General features: G+C 48.5%; 1 protein-coding gene across 3 annotated transcripts in view; it reads left to right on the top strand.

Moving 5' to 3' along the window:
* Positions 1 to 329: 329 nt before the first annotated feature.
* Positions 330 to 20,222, top strand: part of OTULIN (OTU deubiquitinase with linear linkage specificity) — a 36,532-nt gene continuing 16,639 nt past the window's right edge. Inside the window, exons 1-4 of one of the 3 annotated variants that reach the window (XM_005221645.5) lie at positions 330 to 507; positions 8,825 to 8,901; positions 14,550 to 14,644; positions 17,599 to 17,742. In XM_005221645.5, the coding sequence (XP_005221702.1) occupies positions 8,835 to 8,901; positions 14,550 to 14,644; positions 17,599 to 17,742 (306 nt within the window). In that variant the 5' untranslated portion in view covers positions 330 to 507; positions 8,825 to 8,834. 3 annotated transcript variants of the gene reach the window in all.

The following is a 20,222-nucleotide window of genomic DNA, read 5'->3' as shown; positions in this document are numbered from 1 at the left end:
CCTCACGGAGGACGCGTCCCGCCGCTGGTCCAGGGCTTTCTCGCCCTCTCGCCTGGAGACGCGGCGACAAGGGGCAGTCAGCGACTAGAAAAGCGCTCTCCGAGCTGCTCCGGGGCGGGGCGCCAGCGGGCGGGGGCGGAGTACGCCCAGTGGCGTCTCGCGTGGGCGGGCCTTTAGTCTCTTGCCGCTCCACCCCCGCGCGGGCGCATGCGCAGCCTGGGCGTCGCGAGACTCCGGGCCCGCGCGGGCCGCGCCCCCCTCTCCCGCCCTCGCCGCGGGTCAGAGGTCACGGGGCGGGCGGCGGTGACGCGCGCGGAAGCGCCCTGGGCACGGTAGCTAGCTGGCGGGCCAGCGGCGCGGCTGAGGAGACGGCTGCGGCCCGGGCGCCCCGACGGGAGGGCCTCCGGATCGCTGGGAGGCGGCCGAAGCCGTGCGGCGCCGCCGCCAGCGGCGGCCCCATGAGTCGGGGGACGATGCCTCAGCCCGAAGCGTGGTCGGGCGCTAGCTGTACGGAGAAGCCGGCATGGGAGGCGGGGGCCGCGGCGCCGGAGGGCGGGAAGTCTGCGGCCGGCGGGCCACCGCGGGTCGCGGTGCAGTGCCCGTCCGAGCAGTGAGTGCGAGGCGCGGTGCGCGGGGCCAGGGGCGGGGAGGGGGCTCCGGGCTCGGCCCCCTGAGGGGACGCTGCGGGGAGTATTGGGGGGGATGGGGTGGGCTGGGGAGTAGCCGGCGGAGGGCCCTTCGCATCTAAGAACGATCGTCGGAAATAGAGGAATTCGTTAAACCCTTGTATCCAGTGTCCCAATTACAAAAGTTTTTCCGGAAGGCGCATCTTAAAAGTTCTGGTTATCCAGTGTCCCCACACCCTCCTCCCATTTTTTTGATATCTCCGTAGCTCTAAAGCTAAAGAAAGCTCCAGAAGCCTGGGAAACAAACTCCAGCAGCATATTTTCTTATATACCTCACTCCCATGAGATCTTTCCTCCGACCTATGGCCGGAAGGAAAATAAGGTTGTCCCTTGTCCCCCACCACAGGAACACCGCACCACGCGACGTGTTTGTTCTTGGAAGGCAAGTCTCTGCTTGATGAGCGTCCCACCTGTTAGACAGACTTCGGACGGAGTTTGACCTAGTTGTTTTGGCCGCTGGCTGCTTTTCTAGTTGTCCCCAGCTCCCCCCCGCCCGCCGCCCCCGCCTTTATTTTTAAATACGGAAGGCTGTGCTGGTTAAAGTGTCTGTCGCTCAGTCGTGTCCGATTCTTTGCGACCCCATGGACTGTAGCTCACCTGGCTTCTCTGTCCATGGGGATTCTCCAGGCAAGAATACTGGAGTGGGTTGCCAGTCCTTTCTCCAAGGGATCTCCCTAGCCCAGGGATTGAACCCAGATCTCCTGCACTGCAGATGGATTCTTTACTGTCTGAGCCGTCAGGGAAGCCTGATCAATTCTTTATTGAACTGTACAGAAGGTGGTGTAAGTCGCAAGAGTCTGGGGGCAGGGGTGGAAGCAGAATATAAACTTGAAGGCTGAAACTTTTCTGCACTTGTAAATGGTAGTCACATACAAATGCCTTTGGAATTCTACTCAGAAAACCAGTTTGACAGATTAGCGGGAAAGTGCCCTGCGCCTCCCACTCTCCCCCCACCCCCATTTCCTAAAAACAGGGGTTCTGGGTGGGAAATGTTATTACAGGTAATGTATTATAATCATCTGGCTTGCATGGTCCTTTATTATGGACTGTGACATTCTCAATGAGCACCCATACCCCTTGGGAGAGTGTTAGCTGCACTTAATGGCCACTGGGAAAGATTGAGAGCAGGAGGTTTCAAACTCCTGACTCCAGGAGCCAGCCAGGTCACCTGAGTGAAGCTAGCCAGGTGTAGACCATGGGTTCCTGGAGAGCTGAGTCTGATGGAGGTAGAATCCATTAAGTTCCAACCTGTGTGTGTTAGTCACTCAGTCAGATCTGACTTTGTGATGCCAAGGACTACAGCCTGCCGGGCTCCGCTGTCTGTGGGATTCTCCAGGCAAGAATACTGGAGTGGGTTGCCATTTCCTTCTCCAGGGAATCTTCCCGACCCAGGGATCGAACCTGGGTCTCCCGCACTGCAGGCAGATTCTTCACCATCTGAGCCACCAGGGAAGCCCGGCCAGTAGTTGCTGGATTTTCTGTAAAGAATCCAAAGATTCTTGAGTTTTGTTTGAAATGTTCTTTTTCAAAAAATTTTACTTTATTTTAAAGATTTATTTATTTATCGGTTTTGTTTTGGCTGGACGGAACAGCATGGCACGTGGGATCGTAGTTCCCTGATCAGGGATGGAACCTGTGTTCTCTGCAGTGGCTGCTTGGAATCTTAACCACTGGACCGACAGGGAAGTCCCCTATTTTGTTTTTTCAAAACTTCATCCATGTGCTTTATTTTTGTTTTCTATTTTTATTTATTTATTTATTTATTTTTTGGCCATGACACAACCTGACTGGGGATTGAATCCTGGGCCCTGGCCCACCTAGTCCTAACCGCTGGACTGCCAGGGAATTCCCTTGATTTTTAAATAGTAGCCTTTTATTTTTAAATTGAAACCACTGTGCAGGCCCATGTGTGAGCAGCTGTGACCTGTGGTTGCAGTTTTGCTCTGTACGTCTGAGCCCTACTTCAGACTCAGCAACTGATAAAGCGGGCGTGGTCTTTTGCTTCTGCCCCTTCGAAGCTCATGCTGGTTCCTACCTGCTGCTGCCAGGCTAACTGCTGCTCTCTCACTTATGCCCAGGTAGTCTGAGCTGTGCCCCCACCTACTGGCTCTGGCCCTCAAACGCTGCCTCAACCATTTCCTGGCCTCCCCTGGGAGATGCAGAAACTTTGAACCAGGGTCCCCAAAATACACAGAGTTATTTGGCAAGTTTTTCTGCTGGATGTGCTTCCCAGAGTCTGAGTGCCTGAGGAAGTGGGTCATGGCGCAAAAGGAACATCTTTCCTGATGCGCAGGTTCTGTGGTGCAGGTGTCTCTTCTGTCTGCTGTCGGCAGAGCTCTAGGCGTGGAGCCGAAAGGCCTGAAAACCCCAGTCCAGGTCTGTCACTTGGTGCGTCAGGAAGCTGAGCTCGGATCTGATCCGTATAGCTTGGCCAGGGAGGTGCAGGGAGTAGGTTCCAGGGCTACGTCCCCGATGCCTGGGTGCCTGGGTGCCGGGGACCGCCCCCCTCCCCGCAACGTCTTTCTGGCTTCCTCAGCAAAACTGGGCAGAGAGGCATGACTTATAATGCCTGCAAACTTCACTTTTTTTTTTTCTGGAATAGATGTTCCAGTTTGCCTTTTAAGTAGTAGCTTAATTTCTTTTTCTTGCTATTTTTGTTGTCTTTGATGACCTCATTCTCTTTTAACTGGTAAGAGAACAAAGGGAAGCAAGGGAAAGGAGGTGAAAAGAATTTCAAATGGCAGCTTCTGAACGTCACATCCCACGTTTTGGGCTTTCCTATTTGTTATATGGGCGGTGGGCTGCTGTGTTGGGATACTTTCTTAAGGGCCAGGGAAACTGCTGCCTCACATTGTCCATTGTGTAGTTTGCAGCGTAGCGTGTGCCGTTCTCCCACGATGATGTGTGCAGCCTAAGAGTTGAGTGCAGATATAGGGACATAGTGGAATGCCTGAACTAGGTCCTAAAATGGTTTTTTAACCTTGTGTTTTTCTGTGACTGGAGCCAAGTCCCTTCTTCCCACCCAGAGAGTTAAGTTTGATCTGCACAGAAATTGAGTAAAGTGCTTGCACCTGCCAATACGAAACACCATAAGATGCAGATGTTTGGGGACATCGTGCAGAGTCATTGTAATTCATTCAGTGGATAGAAATTATGAATACAAACCCAACTTTGGCAGCCTTTATACATTCAGAATATGACTCTGAGGGGATTAGCCATGAGTCGACAGAGGGATGGCTCATTTCCTAGGCTGTCCATAGGATACAGATTCCTTGTGACTGGGCTCACTGTGATTTCCCCCTAGAGAAATCGTGGGGAAGACAGACACAGAGATCTTGTGGATAAGCTGCATTCTGAATCGCTTTCCTTTCCTTCCTTCATTTGAGAACTGTGGTTGGCTGGCATCCCTTGGACAAGCCCCAGGGACGGCTTGCACGACGATGCAGGGTCCCTTTTGAGGAAGTGTTAGGTCAGACCTGATTCAGTTGACTTCTTTGGAAACTTCCTCACTCTTCCTGTCAGCAGGTCTCCTATCCTCTGTCTCCTGCTCACCTGACCCATAAAATTGAAACTTAGGGTGGACCCACTTCTTCCTTTCAGCTAAGCTAAGACTCTGGCCCCTGAGGACCAGGGTGGCCCTGGACATGGTTTGTGTCCAGGCTAGACATGCTTTGGGAATTGAGAAGTGAGCCTACTCCATGGTCCTTCTCTATCTGCCTGAGGAGGGGACAGGGTTTAAATCGGGTCCACAGGCTCGTGGTGTGTAGAGGGCAGCATGATGTGTCTGTGTACCCTTCTGAAATCGAAAGCAAAATTGTATGCATATTTATGTCTTTCTGGACTGAGGTTCAGAGGAAAGCTGTGGATCAGAAGGGCTGTAACTAGCAACTTGTGAAGCCCTTGCTCTTGGGTGTTGCTAAGAGCGAATGTGTTTTCTCACCCACCTCGCACCTTAGTAGCTGCGGGGGTGCTGTCTGATGGGGTAACAGCTACTCCCTTCTGGTCCTTTCCCCACCTGGGGGTAGAACCTGCTTCAGAGCTGGGGTGCCCCTGAGAAACCTTAGGTTGCAGGGGTCCAGCTTGTCCCCAGACCCCTTTGGGAGTCACTGAGCCAGTCATGGAAAGTCCACTTGCAGAAAGGAGGTGGAATTTTGGCCTGGGCGCCGGTACTTTCCTGCATTTGATGTGTGGCTCACTCATCTTAGACAACCGCTGAGAGGTGGAGAAAGGCTGAGTAGAGTGATCTTTGCTTTTCCTGTGTTTGTGTGGGACGGTGCCCGGTGTCACAGTGGTTGCCGCTGTCTCATCTACACTGCCCAGGCTGTTGGTCTTCTAGGACAGGCCAAATTAAGCATGAGCTGCAAGTCCAGAGAGCTGAACAGAGTCATACTCAGTTTAGCTTTTTTAGATAGCTAAGGGGAACTTGGTGCAAATGTCCACAACAGTGAGTGACTGAGATGCTGTCTTGTTAGCTTTGCATATGTTAGAGTTGACTTTTTTCATATTATGTGTTCAGTTTATCAGAAATCGAAAAATTGGCTTCACAGAAATGTCTTCTGCTTCGCTGAGCTCTGTGTTTTTAGCTTATATTATAGCTTTTGTTTTGGGGACTAGTATAATTTTGTCTAAATGTAGTCAGCATTTTAAAATTAAGTTTCATTTATTGTTATCCAGGTCTTTGAACAGAGCAAGAGGAAGGTTATAAGTTAACAGACAGTGTCATGTAACCTGCTCAATGGTGTATATTGATACTTTAACATTAAGAGTAAAATATTTCATTTCTAAGAGAAAATGGGAGCTTGAAAATACACACTTTAGAATAACATTATGGTGCTAAACTAATAATGTTCTAAGCAGGAATTATTAGCATTTTGGTTTTAAAATTTTAACTGAGTACTGCTCACATGCCATGGTCCCCAAGAAATCAGGTCACATTTAAGACTTTTACTTTTCTTCACTACTTTTCTAGCAATCTGTATGTTTTCTGGAAGGAAATTTTTTGCTGTAGTGATCATTTTGAGCCTATGGATTTCAATGGACTCTGTGCCAAATGGTGAACACCTCTCATCCCAACCCCAGCTTGACACACACACAAAATTGCCACATTTCTGAAACTGGTCAGCACGGAAGATCTGATCTTATCAAATAGCCCCTTTCCTTTCATTGTTTCCCTGTCTTCCTTTCCCAAACAAAAATTTAAACCTCCAGCTATTTCAGATTCCCGATTTTAAATATAATTTCTTTTTGCTGTTAAAAATATTAGTTCCTTTTTGATATTTAAAAAAGTTAAAGGCTTACTAAGTGAAGTATTTTCTTAAATAAAGTTATTTTAATTTTTCTTGCTTTCCCACATCTCTCTAGTTGGCAGTCCTCGTGTTGGATGAATATTTCATTTTGGCTATTAAATGTCTCATTTTCTGATCAAACTGAGCTTTATTGCTTGAACTTATAGCTTCTCCCCAAGGAAATACAATGGTCTTTAAAAACCGTATTACAGTTTCCCTGGTGGCCTTGGAGAGTTAGCAGATGTCTTTGGTGGCCATGCACAGAATCTGAATGAAATAGTGTGGCTAAAGTGATTTGAATACACTCTGGGCCTCCCATTCATCAGTTTCTGCTGTGCTTCTTCTGTATGTCTTGAATCACCGCATTTCTGTTTCCAGTAACCTTCCTTTCTGCTCTGTCTTCCCGTTGCACTTAGTTCTCCTGTAGGCTTCTCTTCGTTTCTCTGATGTTGGTCTTTGTGGGAGTTTGTATTTGCGGCTATTCAGAGAGATGCTAGTTTAGAGAACCTCCTCTGGGCCCTGGTGTTGCCATGCACTTTGGTTATTCTGTAGATAAGAAAGGCAGGAGACAAGAGTGGAGGCAGAGACGCCTGCCCATAGCCACAGAATTCGCATGAAGTGAGAATAACTTCATAGTCCGTTAGAACCAAGAACTGGAAGAGGAACTACATAGATTATTTAGATCTTGTCTGGTCATCTCATTTTGAAGATGAGAAAACTGAGGCCAAGATTGGGGAAGTGGCTTCCACAAAGACGTGCTTCTGATAATGGTATTATGAAAACGATTCACTTAAATGCCGGTTTTATACGATCAGAATTTCTCTCCTATTTAATAAAGCTTGGAAGGAGGCTGAAAGATAACATTAAACTATTAAAAGAAGAACTAACACGTTTAGTCACTTTTTACTTGAAGTGTTTGATGTATAGTCCCTGTGAATCTGGTCTCTGTTTGCTTTTAACCCTGGCCCTGGCTGCATGGGTGACATCACACCTTTTACTTGAAATCTCACTGGGGTTAGAGCACATGGAGAGTACCCTTTGCCTAATATGTCCCCCTCAATCCCACAACAACAACAAAAGACAGGCACACACACACCATCACTTTCGAGAAAAGAGAAGAAAAGGAAAACGGGTAAGAAATGATCATTGGGTGAATCATCCGTCCCTCCTCTGCCCAGATGGATAGATACGAGAATTAATGAGGCTAGCTAACTTTTTTGACTGTTGAGTGCCTGTGTGTCTTATTTTCAGAGCAGTTTCTTGTGAGTCCTCTCACCGTTATTTTTACAGGTGGATAAATTTAGGTGCTGAGAAGTGTAGTCCCTTGAGTTCCACGTGATGCACGTGGTTGACGAGGGCTGGAGTGAGGAATGGTCACACCCTGGTGGTCAACTGCAGCCTGTGGCATGCTCCAGCGAGGCCGCCCACACAGCCTGTGCCCTGTTGGGGTGGACAGTGAGCCATTCATGCAGGGGTGTCAGCAGAGCCAGTCACAGGTGTAAAAGCACAGGCTGGGCCCATCAAGTGTTTGGCCTGAAGTGTGTGTGTGTGTGTGTGTGTAGGGCTAGCGTGGTGGGGTGCGTCCAGATTTAGACTTCCCTGCTTATTTGGGAGCCGTTGAAGGGTTTCAAGGGTGGAGGGTGTGTTGGTCCCCACCTCAGTCTGTTTCTCTCAGCGGCACCCCCTTCCTCTTTCCTCTGGCTTCTGAGCCGTGCTCGAGGCGCTGGGGAGCTCCCGGAGTCAGGCACGCGGGGGCCATCCCCTTAGTTCCTAAGTAACTCCTCTTTCCTATGTGCCCCGGTGCCTGGAGCCTCCCGTCCTGTGTGAGGAGCAGGGGTGTGCTGTTGTGGGGAGTACTGGGAACGGGGCGTCTGTTGCTTGCGGCCCTGGAGGTCTCCCATGCCCCCCACAAAGTCCTCGGTGTACCTCTAGTTCTGACCTTTCTGGGCCCTGCAGGGTGTGCTGGTCTCCCCTTCCAGCAGACATCGGTCCACAGGCCTCCAGGCTTCTCCCATCCTCCGTGCCTTACCTCCCCATCTTCCATTTTTGGGCGACTTGCGCTCTCACCTGTCCTGTGTTCCAGCAAAAACAGAATGGCATCACTGTTTCCCATCACCATGGTGCATCTTGAGGGGAACAGGAGTCATCTTAGAATCTGAAAGTTCCATTTGCTCTCCTTGTCTAGCAGCCAGTGGGGTTTTCTCCTTTCCAGGACTTAGTAGGTTCTTGTTGGCTCACTGAAGGAGCCAGGAGACTCTTTAGGGAGCTGCTGTGTAAGTCCCAACAAAAGTGTGGGGGTTGGTGGGCATATGCCCAGCACAAGGTTGGGGAGCTGCTTTCCTGTGGGCATCAGGGAGCAGGAGCGCCTCAGGGAGCTGGTGTGGCCCAGGGGATCTTGTGAATCTCCTGTCCTTTTTTTTCGAGGAGCTCTTGGAAAATTTGCCTGTGATGTCCCAAAGTCGGCAGTTGGCCTGCGCTCCTCAGTGCTTTTATTAGCACCATCTCCATGCTTGAAACCTGGAGAGTCAGAAACAGTTTCGCTGATGAGCATAGATGAGCATGCTAAGATGCTTACGTGTGTGGTGGAGGCATTAAAGACATCACAGTTGAAATGGCCCCAGAACCACGTAGCCAGTGGAGCGGTAAAATGTCTCACTTCAAAAAGTCTGAGTTAGTAATGCTAAAAATACAAGTCTAAGGCGAAAAACCCATATTTTATCAGACTATCATCATGTAATGTAAAAACGTTAAACTTTGCGTGTCTTATAAATTCGTAAAGCAGCTGCATGTTGTGATAAGAAGGACATGTCAGTGCCACAAATTTTTGAAATGTCTGATTTGGTGTGATTTCAGCGAGGAGGACATGTATCGTGCGGCGGATGAAATAGAAAAGGAGAAAGAATTACTTATACATGAAAGAGGGTCATCAGGTACGTTTGAAATTGTTTTCTTTATAAAGAGTTCTTACTGTTTATAGTAGAAAATGCAGTTAAATCAGTATATCCATTTTCATAAAATATTGAGACACACTTTCCTAGGAAGATGGACTTCCTCGGAAGCATTCTTAGGCATTTGGTCTTACCTCCACTGGATTATTCATTTTGCTGGGTAAAAATATTTTGGGTGTATTTGGGGACTACTGTTTTCTGAGGCTTTAAAATTTCACTGCAAGTACTTTGCTTGCGTTCCTTACATTCATAGCATTTTTGCACCCGTGAGAATTTGTCTAACCTCTTGACACCACTCTCTCTTAAGTTCTTGACTTCCTTATTTTCATAGAGGGAGAGTTGGGGTTTGAAGTGCGTTTTTCGTTTCAAGTGGAAGGATTTACTGCGAAGCTGGCCCTCTGGGTCTTTGAGTGCAGAAGGCCATGTGAATTTGATTTGACTTATAAGAAAGAACGGTGGTGGACATGATAGCTCTTAATTCTCCCGTCATGTTGTGACTTCCTGTCCACACTTGTGCTCAGCCGCATGCGCTCTGTTCATCCTTCAGCATCCATCGACCCCTGGCTGCTAGGGTGAGCCTGCTTCGACCATGGCCGTCGGGCCGGGTGTGGGGAAGCACCTCCTTCCTCCCCAAGTTGCCCCGGGCAGGAGGCCAGGGAGGGAGCTCCATTAGGGGATACCCCACAGACCATTCAGACAGAGGGAAGGAGGAGAAGGGGCTGACAGAATGAGATGGTTGGATGGCATCACTGAATCAAAAATGTGAGTTTGATCAAACTCCAGGAGATGGTGAAGGACAACAGGCCTGGAGTGCCGCAGTCCACAGGGTCGCAGAGTCGGACATGACTGAGCCACCGAATGATTCACAAGCGGCGTTTTCCTGCGCGCCACTTGCGTAATGTTCTGGTTTAGGAACCGGCTCTCATTTACGGTGCTGGTGACAAAGTGTTAGGATGTGTCATTAGGAGCAGAAGATACGGGTGGGGTCTCTGAAGACAGTTCTCTAGCCTTCCTCACAGGGAGTTGGCGGAACTCCTCCCTGTGGTAACCGGGGAAGATGATGCGCTCTGTTGTGGTCCAGCCCCGCGGGTTCCCGGCCCCCACAGCCTTCAGAGGCGTCTCAGGGCCCCAACGGCAGTTGCACACACTTCACCTCAATGGTAGGACTTGGCAGTCCCGTCCTGAGGAGAAGGCGCTTCCTCAGCCCTTGTCTGTTCCTGCCCTGTCTGCAGGGGCCTCTGGCCTCCTCGCTTGCTCTGTGGGCTCTCTGTTGGGTTCCCTTCTGTCCCCAGGGGAGCCCCACACAGGTGCTTTTCAGGGGGTCTTGTCTCTTCCAGCTCTGGTCTGAGGCAACACGGGTCCCTTCACACCGTGCATCTCAGTCCTTCTGGCTTCGTTGTCCTTCCTGATGTAACATCCTGTGGATGGGCCTCTGGTGAGCAGCTCCGTTTTTTGCAAAAATGTCTTGACTTCACCTTGTTTCGTGAATAACCCCAGGTGAATAATACATTTTCTCTAATTTTCCTTGAAGGTTTCATTCCACTCTCTTGTTTCTTTCATAGTTGAAAACACTGTGGTCAGTCCGACTCTTGGCAGTCTGTCTTTCCCTGTCTTCTCTTGGAAAACACTGCAGTCAGTCTGACTCTTGGCAGTCTGTCTTTCCCTGTCTCCTCTCTGTCTTCGGTGTCCTACAAGTTTCTCCTCAGCGTCTCTTAAGTACGGATTTTTTTTTTTTTTAGCACTTTGTTAGGGATTGTTTTTACCTTTTAAAATCTGAAGATGCTTAGTTTTCATCAGTTCAGAATTCTCAGCCATTATCTCTCTAAATACTGCCTTTTTCCTATTCTGTTTACTGCTTCCAGAGTTCCAAATCAGGTGTTTGCTAGCTCCCATTCAGTTATCCAGGGCCCTCAGTTACACACCCTTTCAAGTATTTTCTGACTTTTGGCCTCTGTTACATTCTGGATAGTTCCTTTAGAAAGGTTTTCTCTTTCTCTTTTGGAAAAGATCTGTTTTCCTTCCCAATTTGCTTGGTCTTTTTTGATAGTGTATTGCTCTTTGCTCAAGTTTTTATTTCTTCTTTTATTCCCTTAAGCATTTTAAACATTCTTTTCTGGACCTGATAATTCCATTAGCTGAAAATCCTGGCAGGTCTACTTATGCCAGTTGCTGTTTTTGCTTACTTCTTGTTTCTTCAGAGTTTGGTTCTACGTTCAGCTTTTGTGTGTCTGTGGAGAGATTGTGCAGCCTGTCTTGAGTGTGAGGGAGTTTGGTCTCGTTGCTGCCGTGCACCCAGGAGTCACCTGCCTTGGGCCACGTCAGGTGAATTTCTGGGTTTGAGTTCCCAGGGTCTTGCAGCTGATGTGAAGTCACACCCTGTCCCTGTGTGAGAGCTGGCCTATGGTTATGAGATCTTAGGTCCTCTGTCCCCAAGGCAGATCCCAGGTCAAAGCAGAAAGTTTTCTCATGCTCTCTGTTAATCACCTAGTCCGTGAGTGCAAAGTAGCCTGAGTCATGTCCTATTCTTTGCGACCCCGTGGACGGTAGCCCACCAGACTCCTCTGTCTATGGGATTCTCCAGGCAAGGAACTGGTTGCCATTTCCTTCTCCAGGGGATCTTCCCGACCCAGGGATTGAACCTATATCTCTTAACATCTCCTGCATTGGCAGTCAGATTCTTTACCATTCGCGCCACCCAGGAAGCTGACCCCACCTAGTCCAGGGGTCAGCAAACACTAGCTCCCTGGCCAAAGCTGAGATGCCACCTGGTTTTGTAAATAAAGTTTTATTGGAACTCCTTAGTTTACACATCGCACATGGTGATTTTCATGAATAGTAAGTTGAGTAGTTGTGACAGAAACTTTATAGCCTTAAAGCCTACGTTATTTACACTCTGGCCCATTAGAGAAAAAGTTTTCAATTCTTGCCCTAGCCTCTTGATTGAGAGTCCCAGCATTCTGGAAGGGTTCAGTTTTAACTTCACATCCTCCAAGGGTCTGAATCCTTGTCTTGGTCACCATATGGTGGTTAAGGAACAAAACCTCTTGGTTATTTCAGCTTCTGGTGACCACTCTTGATTTTCAGCTTCCCCTTTGTGTTTTTTGAATTTGTTTTTGGTGGAGTTTATTTGGCCATTAGAAATGTGCATTCCTGGGGCAGTAAGCAGCCTATGTAGCAAGCAGATAACTAGAGCAGACGCTGACTTACACTGTAAGCTGCCTGAGGTCGGGCTCAGGCCGTCCTGCATCTCCAGCTCCCAGCCTGCAGTGGCTCTTGGAGTCTTCCTCCCAGTGCCCAGCTGGATGGGACTGGGGGTGCACTTCCGATGCTGGCAGCTGTTTAAGTACCCATTTTCCCACCCTCACTGCCTCACGCAGACCTCTGATTCATCAGAGGACTGTGGCTTGTGGCCTGGGCTCTGAGCCCAGTCAGCCTCCTGCCTCCTCCACTCAGTCCTGAGATGGGGCCCCTGCCGGCCTGTGGAGGGCCCGGGTGTCCAACCCACAGGAAAGAGGACCGTGGGTGAGGAGAGCACCAGGGCTGGACTTTCTTCTCTGGGGGCCCTTCCCGAGCTGGAAGCTGCTCTGCTCGTGGCAGAACATGTCCCAGTGAACATCCTCGACTCTGGACACGTGTAGCTCCTCGGGCTTTCTGAAGAGGCGAGTTGAAAAGCGATTAAAGGGAACTCTTCCTTCCACTAATAAATACTCACAAAGTGTTTTTGACAGTGACTGCTCTTTATTTGAGGGTTGGCTGTGCAGCCGTGGTATTTGTGGTCTAGGCTCTAGGTCTGGTTCACCTTTAAGCCAATCCTGACTTAAGCACAGATAAATGTATTTGTTACCTGTGTGTGTGTTATTTTCCCTTTTGTATAGAAGGTTTATTTTCCTTATGAAAGGATTTATCAATGAGATTTTTAAAATAGGCAATTCTGACATTTTATGTCTTAAAAAGTTGTTTTACTTATTAAAGTGCAGGAAGGGCTTAGGGGTTCTTCTTGTGCTCCTCCATCCGTCATCCCACATCCATCACATCTTGCAGGGTCAAGGCCTGTGGTCCTTTCTTCTTAAGTAGTCTCTAAACCCTTTCAGGACCAAATCTGGGCCTTTATCATCTTCATATGCCTCTGCTCCTAGCTCAGTGCTTGGCACATATTAGAAACACAGTGTTTGTTGGATTGAGTTGACTATAACATCTTTATGTACAACTTCCTCTTGAGTAAATATGCCATGAGGTACTTCTGTGTTTATATCCTGATTTCTTTGCTAACATTTACTTCTTCAATATTTTAAAAAGGAAGTCAAGATATGCCTGGGAATTTAGCTCTCTTTCTTCCTAAAACATACAAAGACCTACACGTGTGCGTGCATATGCCTAGGCCACATAATCCAACCCCAGGCCTCGTGTGTTAAACAAGAGAAGTCTTAAGGCCTTTTTATTTTTTACTGTAACATCTGTCTGATCATCAGTTATCTCTTTTATTTGGGGGGTATGTGTTATTAGAATCAAACAGGCCTGTGTTTCAGCTCACATTGAGAGCTCCGTTAGTTTCTGGCTGATTATCAACAGTTTATAGCCCTTTGGGATCAAAGCAGGATATAACGAAATAAAGATTATTAAATATACATCTGTAATAGAGGTGTTATCTCTTTGTATAATGGATGTGGAAAAATTACAAATCACTAGCTATGTGGTCTCAAAGCTTAGACTATTGCGTGTTTGAATGAACATTATTTGAGGATACTTAGGTCAGTGTGGTTGCCGGTGCTGAGGGCACAGCTGAGAAACAGACCAAGCCCCTGCCCTCAGGGAGCTCATGTTTTGCTATGTGTGTATGTGTGTGTGTGTGTGTGTGTGTGTGTAGGGATGGGAGAAGCAGCATACAGAAAAAGAAATATGTTAGGTGCTGCTCAGTGCCAAGAAGAAAAGCAGAACCATGTAAGGGGAACAGAGTGAAAGTGTGTATGTGTGTGTGTGTTTAAGGATGAGAGAGGCAGGGTACAGAGAAAGAAATATGTCAGGTGTAGATCAGTGCCAAGAAGAAAAGCAGAACCATGTAAGGGGAACACAGTGAAAGTGTGTGTGTGTGAGTGTGTGTGTATGAGAGAGAGAGTGTGTGTGTGAGATGTTTTGACATTGAATGTCAGTGTCAGAGGTAAGCAGAGACCTGCAGAGCGTGAGGAGCAGGTACCTCACAGGTAGGGCAGGAGCTGTCGGTGTGGGTAGTGGGGGAGCTGAGACCCGAGAGGCAGTGGAGGGCCAGGGCAGGGGGGCCTCTTGTAGGGAGGAAGGGAGTAGACTCCCAGGTGTGATGGGAGGCCCTGGAGCCCAGCTGGGGTAGGTAGCATCTCACTTAGGTTTTTGAATGCACCACTCTGGCTGCTGTGTGGGGGGTGGCCGGTAGGGTCTGGTGACAGGCTCAGCGGGAGACCTCTGTGGTCATCTGGGAGTCAGGTGGTGGCCTACTAAATGCACTGGGTGGTCAGCAGTCTTGGGATTCTAGACGTGGGAGGGACTGCAGTGAGCAAGAAAGGAACTCTCAGACGAAGCTGTGCTGTTATTCTGATCATACTTTGTCTCCTTATTCCCCCTCCCCCCTACCCCACCCCTTTTTTTGGATTCTTTCACAGAAGCTAGATTAAGTGTAGCTCCTGAAATGGATATCATGGACTACTGCAAAAAAGAATGGAGGGGAAATACGCAAAAAGCAACATGTATGAAAAAGGTATGACGCCTGGATGTGTGCATTTTGAGTTTTTCCAGTAGTCTACCATAGGTAATTATTTAGCATGTCCTTTTGTATGCTGCTAAGTCGCTTCAGTTGTGTCCGATTCTGTGCGACCCCATAGACAGCAGCCCACCAGGCTCGCCTGTCCATGGGATTCTCTAGGCAAGAGTACTGGAGCGGGTTGCCATTGCCTTCTGCCATGCACGCGTGCATGCTAATTCGCTTCAGTCGTGTCCAGCTCTGTGCAACCCCTTGAACAGCAGCCCACCAGGCTCCCCTGTCCATCGGATTCTCCAGGCAAGAATACTGGAGTGGGTTGCCGTTATGTTTAGATGTTATAGTTACGACAACTGCCATTAGACTGTGTTACAACAGGGCTTCTAACTTTAGAGATGAGGAAACAGACTGCAAAGATAAGGGCTGTCTCAGTATTAATACAAAATCATTATCAGTTAGTCAGCAACTTGACTTCTTTGAAAAACGCATAAATGACTGTGTGCTCTTCTGAGCTGGGCCAGCCACGGGTTGGCCCCTTGGGGGCATTTGGCTGAAATGCCCTTCTGGCCGGTGAGGTCACAGCCTTGTGTGACCTACATCTGCTGTCCCCACCTGGATTTATTTTCACATCCTCCAGTCCTCGGGGCCTGGACTCTCCCTCACTCCCTTAGCAGTGGGACCTGGAGCTCCTGCCTTTATTTAGGGTACCCCAGGAGCTGCCCCCTCTCAGTCCCATTGCATAACTGGATGACCCAGAGGTAGTTCTTCCAAGGCTGTGGGACGTCGGGGATTCCCATGATGCGGCCCCGCTGGGCTGTGGCCAGGCTGGGTCACCACTCCCGCCGCATAGGAGTCAGGCAGCACCCCTCTCGGTCCCCCTCAGGTGGATCCTGAATCCAGCATCCCCCATGGGTGGAGATTGCTCCTACAGTTGACCCTTGTACACCGCAGATTTGGACCGCTGGGCCCGCTTCTCTGGATTTTTTCACTGAATATGGACTGCAGTGTACTGCACGATCCCATGAGTGATTTATGCATTTGGAAAGGTGCGGTTGCTGTTGAACTAGTATTTGGGACAGCTGGGGGTTCACCATAGGGAAGAGGTGCATTTAGTAGGCACAAGTCTCCCTGATGGGCCTTCTATTGCAGTGGTTGGGCCACCGAACAGAAATGCAGCTCTCAGAATTCTATTATTGGAAAGAAATACTTTTATATCCACTTCGAACATCATCCTGTGACTTGAATCTTGAAAACAACTTACGACAGGGTCCAGTGCTTGGACACAGGATGACTGTCTACGGGGTCCCCACCCCAGGAGGGTGTCACTTCTTCCTTTGTGTACGTGTGTGTTGAGGGGGAAACAGGGTTTTAAGTGGCTGTCGAGGAAGAGCAGGGCAAGTGACAGATCCATGTGGTCAAGGGGGAGTGAGATGGGAAAGCCTGAAAGTTGATGCTGAGGCCTGAGCAGCATCCAACGGAGATCTCAGTCAGCCAGGTGCCTGGACCAGCTCCCTGGGATTTCATGGTGTCCTTTTAAGGGGAGTGTGCTCAAAACGGTCCATTTGGATGGCTGTGTTTGAGTGACTGAGCATGTCACCGAGAATTTTCATTTCCTTCTTTCACTTCCAGGCTGAATAATAATGACATTTCAATCCACTTTTTAAAAAACAGAATTTATCCAGGCACCTCCAAGACAATACATATAGTCTTTTATGTACTTCATGGAAATTTGGGGGACAGAGTATTATTTTTAATATGGAGACATAGCCAGGTAAAGAATCCATCTGTCAACACAGGGAGATGCAAAAGATGAGGGTTTGAGCCTTGGGCCAGGAAGATTCCCCTTGCGTAGGAAATGGCAACCCACTCCAGTGTTCTTGTCTGGAAAATCCCATGGATAGAGGAGCCTGGTGGGCAATAGACCATAGGGTTGCAAAGAGTCAGACACAGCTGGGGGATTGGGCATATAAGCTGGGTACATCTCTTTTCTTTCCTGTCTCCTCATTAAAGAGTTTCAGTTCAGTTCAGTTCAGTCGCGTCCAACTCTTTTCAACCCCATGAATCGCAGCACGCCAGGCCTCCCTGTCCATCACCAACTTCTGGAGTTCACTCAGACTCATGTTCATCGAGTCAGTGATGCCATCCAGCTATCTCATCCTCTGTTGTCCTCTTCTCCTCCTGCCCTCAATCCCTCCCAGCATCAGAGTCTTTTCCAATGAGTCAACTCTTTGCATGAGGTGGCCAGAGTACTGGAGTTTCAGCTTTAGCATCATTCCTTCCAAAGAAAGGGTTTAGGGTCAACTTAAACACAGACCAAAGCCTTCAGATTGTTGGTTATTAATAAGTGAGTGTTACACCAGTTGCTTAGAAAGGGACATACGACTTCAACTTAGGGGGTAACTAGCATTTTAATGGAGAAGGCAATGGCAACCCAATCTAGTACTCTTGCCTGGCAAATCCTATGGACGGAGGAGCCTTGTAGGCTGCAGTCCATGGAGTCGTTAGGAGTCGGATACAACTGAGTGACTTTACTTTCACTTTTCACTTTAATGCATTGGAGAAGGAAATGGCAACCCACTCCAGTGTTCTTGCCTGGAGAATCCCAGGGATGGGGGAGCCTGCTGGGCTGCTGTCTATGGGGTCGCACAGAGTCGGACACGACTGAAGTGACTTAGCAGCAGCAGCAGCATTTTAATAATACTTAGTGTCCTATTCTATATGTTCTAATATGTTGCGTCTGCTGCATATGCTGATGTTTTGTACGATACTAACATTCGTTAATTTCTTTTGATGAATAAAAAAGGAATTAAAATATCCTGCAGGAAAGACTTGGCCATTCTTCCTCTGATCGGGGTGGGGGGCTTCGGGGGCACATTTCTTCCACACGAATAAAATTCTCCCCGCTCTCCGAGGTCAGTAGCAACCATTTGAATTCTTTGATGATTTTTGCGCAGGGCTACGAGGAGGTGTCTCAGAAATTCACCTCCATCAGGCGAGTCCGCGGAGATAACTACTGTGCGCTGAGGGCCACGCTGTTCCAGGCCATGAGTCAGCCGGCGGCGCTGCCCTCCTGGCTGCAGGACCCGGAGCTCACGCTGGTACGCTGCTGCCGCAGGTTTGAGTCTGCACTGTTTCCCGTCGTTTCTGCAGCAAAGACTTCCTTTGTCTGCCCGCGCTGTGTGCTGGTGCTTGCCTGCAGTGCGATGTCAGCGCGCAGGTTTCTGCAGCTTTCTGTGGCTGGGATGGCTTTGCATAGTGAAGCGACCAAAAATGATTGTTATTTCCCGGAGGAGGAAGATGATAAAATTTATTTAGCACCTCAGCTGAACTAGAGAGCAGGGGTTTGTTTAGGGCTTGCCAGAGCACTGAGGGCAGTTTGACTTCCGGGTTGCAGTCTCCACCAAGTGGGCTTTGTATTATACTCTCTGAGAACCTGCTGGGGTTTCCAAAGGCACGTTTCTGGGCTTCTGGCTCCAGTTCAGGGAATCAGCACCGTCTGGAGAGTGTTAGGAGAGTCATAGGCTTGGTACGTGACAGGGCGGCAACACCGGCAGAGAGATGGTTGCTGTCAGCTGGGGGAGGCTTCCTGGGGAGGGGAGGGTTGGGGGCTCTGTCCCATGCCTGGCCCTCGTTAGTTGTTTTGAATCTGCAGCCTGACAGTGACACCCCAAGGAGTCACGTTACCCCTGTGTCGTGTATCCATGATGGACGTCAGCTGAGGTCATGATAGGTTAGATGATAGACCATCCCTCGAGAGCTTGGGGGGCAGTCATGGTTGAGTGGAGCTCACAATATGACATTAATTGGAAGAAAATGGGAAATCTTGGGCTTGTCTTAACCCCCCGAACCAAAACCCAAAGTGTCAGCTCTGGGAGACGTGCCTCCCCAGCAACTTAGGGGGAAAACGTCGGGATTTTAGTGGATCACAGGCCCAGTAGCAGTCCACAGGTGTGTGATGGCCTCAGTGATGAGGAAGCCTGTTTTGTAATGAAAGGGATAGGTAGGGAGTTTGAGGTGGACATGTACACACTACTATATTTAAAATGGATAACCAGCAAGGACCCACTGTGCAGCACAGGGAACTCTGCTCACTGTTACGTGGCAGCCTGGATGGGAGGGGAGTTTGGGGGAGAGTGGATACATGTATACGTATGGCTGAGTCCCTTCACTGTTTACCTGAAACTCACAGCATTGTTAATCGGCTATACGCCAATACAAAATAAAAAGTTTTAAAAAAAACAAAGGAATACTGCTTAACACAGGCAGTGACAGCCTGTCTTGAACTGGGCTGGTCAGATCCCATTTTAGGGACTGCTAGCAGCTCTGTGCCTGTACCCTCGGGACAGAAGGGCGTGTGCCCGAGGCAATCTATCGCCTGAGAACAGTTGAAGGAGCTGGAGTATTTGCCTGGAATAAAGACTTGTAGAGGATACTGGCTGGCAGCTCAGCTAATTGCAGATCTGTTAGGTGGTCGGGGTGTCACATAGTCTCCGAGCACAGCCAGGCCCAGTGGGTGGAGAATACCGCCTGTCCGCCTGGAGATACCCACTCTATAAAGCGGCATGGAAGCAGCACCCTTGTGTAAGTGTCTAGGTGATCTGTGAGAGGTTCTTCTAATCAGATGCGCCATCTCAAGCTGATTTCTCAGTATTAGCTTATTTCTTTTTTCAATAAAGAAGCAAAAAGAAATTGATACAGTAGGCTTTTTTAGCTTTGCAGGTTATGCTAAGTATTAGCACTGAAATATTTTGGAAATGTTGGTCAGCCTGCCTGTGGACCTGAGCCGCTGCTGGAGAAGCAAACACGAGCAACCTCACTCAGTTTTGCTTTAACTTCTGTTTGCTGACCAAAGCTTAAATTACAGCTTGTGACATAAAGTGCTTCTTAAGTGTAGGCTCTTTTCCTTTGAACTTTTTACTTTAAGGAGCTGCTTAGATTTATGAATTTAATTGATGTAATGAATTAGAATTCTTTTACTTTCCAAGAAACTCTGGTGCAGGTTACTTTCCAGGTAACTCTGGTCCACGTAGTTAAGCATATAAAATATTCCCCGTAAAAGTAAAGCACGATGTCCCTTTTGTTTTACTGACAGGATCCATCTGGGTAGGGTCATCTGTCATACTGAAAACAGTCTAGGTGGACTGTGCTTGGTTTCTGATGGTTATGAGAATATGTTGTGTGTGTGAGTTGTGGGGCTTTAAGGTGGTTTTCCTGGCTGAATTTGAGTCATATGGAAATTCTCAAGCATTCTCATTTCTTCCCTTTTCTGTATGTATCAGCCAATCAGAGTTTTTCTCTTGGGAGCATAATCTAATTAGTTAGTCACAGTGGTATTATTTTTGTCATCTAACCTTTATTGAATGCCAGGAGGCCTGCGTCAGAAAAAAGCTCATCATACCTGCCGGGGGTGTCGTATGAAAGTCTATGAAACTTTTCTTGCTCTCCTGCAGCCAGAAGACTTGTCCCTGTGTTAACTTTTTGGCCCCCAGCATCTTGCCTTGATTTGAGCCTTTTCCTGGGAGGATCTGTTTTGTGATGTGTCTTGAGCAGGTGGCACGTGCACCTCATGTTTCTTATT

Source organism: Bos taurus, chromosome 20 (genome assembly GCF_002263795.3).
Source record: "Bos taurus isolate L1 Dominette 01449 registration number 42190680 breed Hereford chromosome 20, ARS-UCD2.0, whole genome shotgun sequence".
NCBI classification, from domain to species: Eukaryota; Metazoa; Chordata; class Mammalia; order Artiodactyla; family Bovidae; genus Bos; species Bos taurus.
This window is presented reverse-complemented; position numbering and strand designations above follow the sequence as displayed.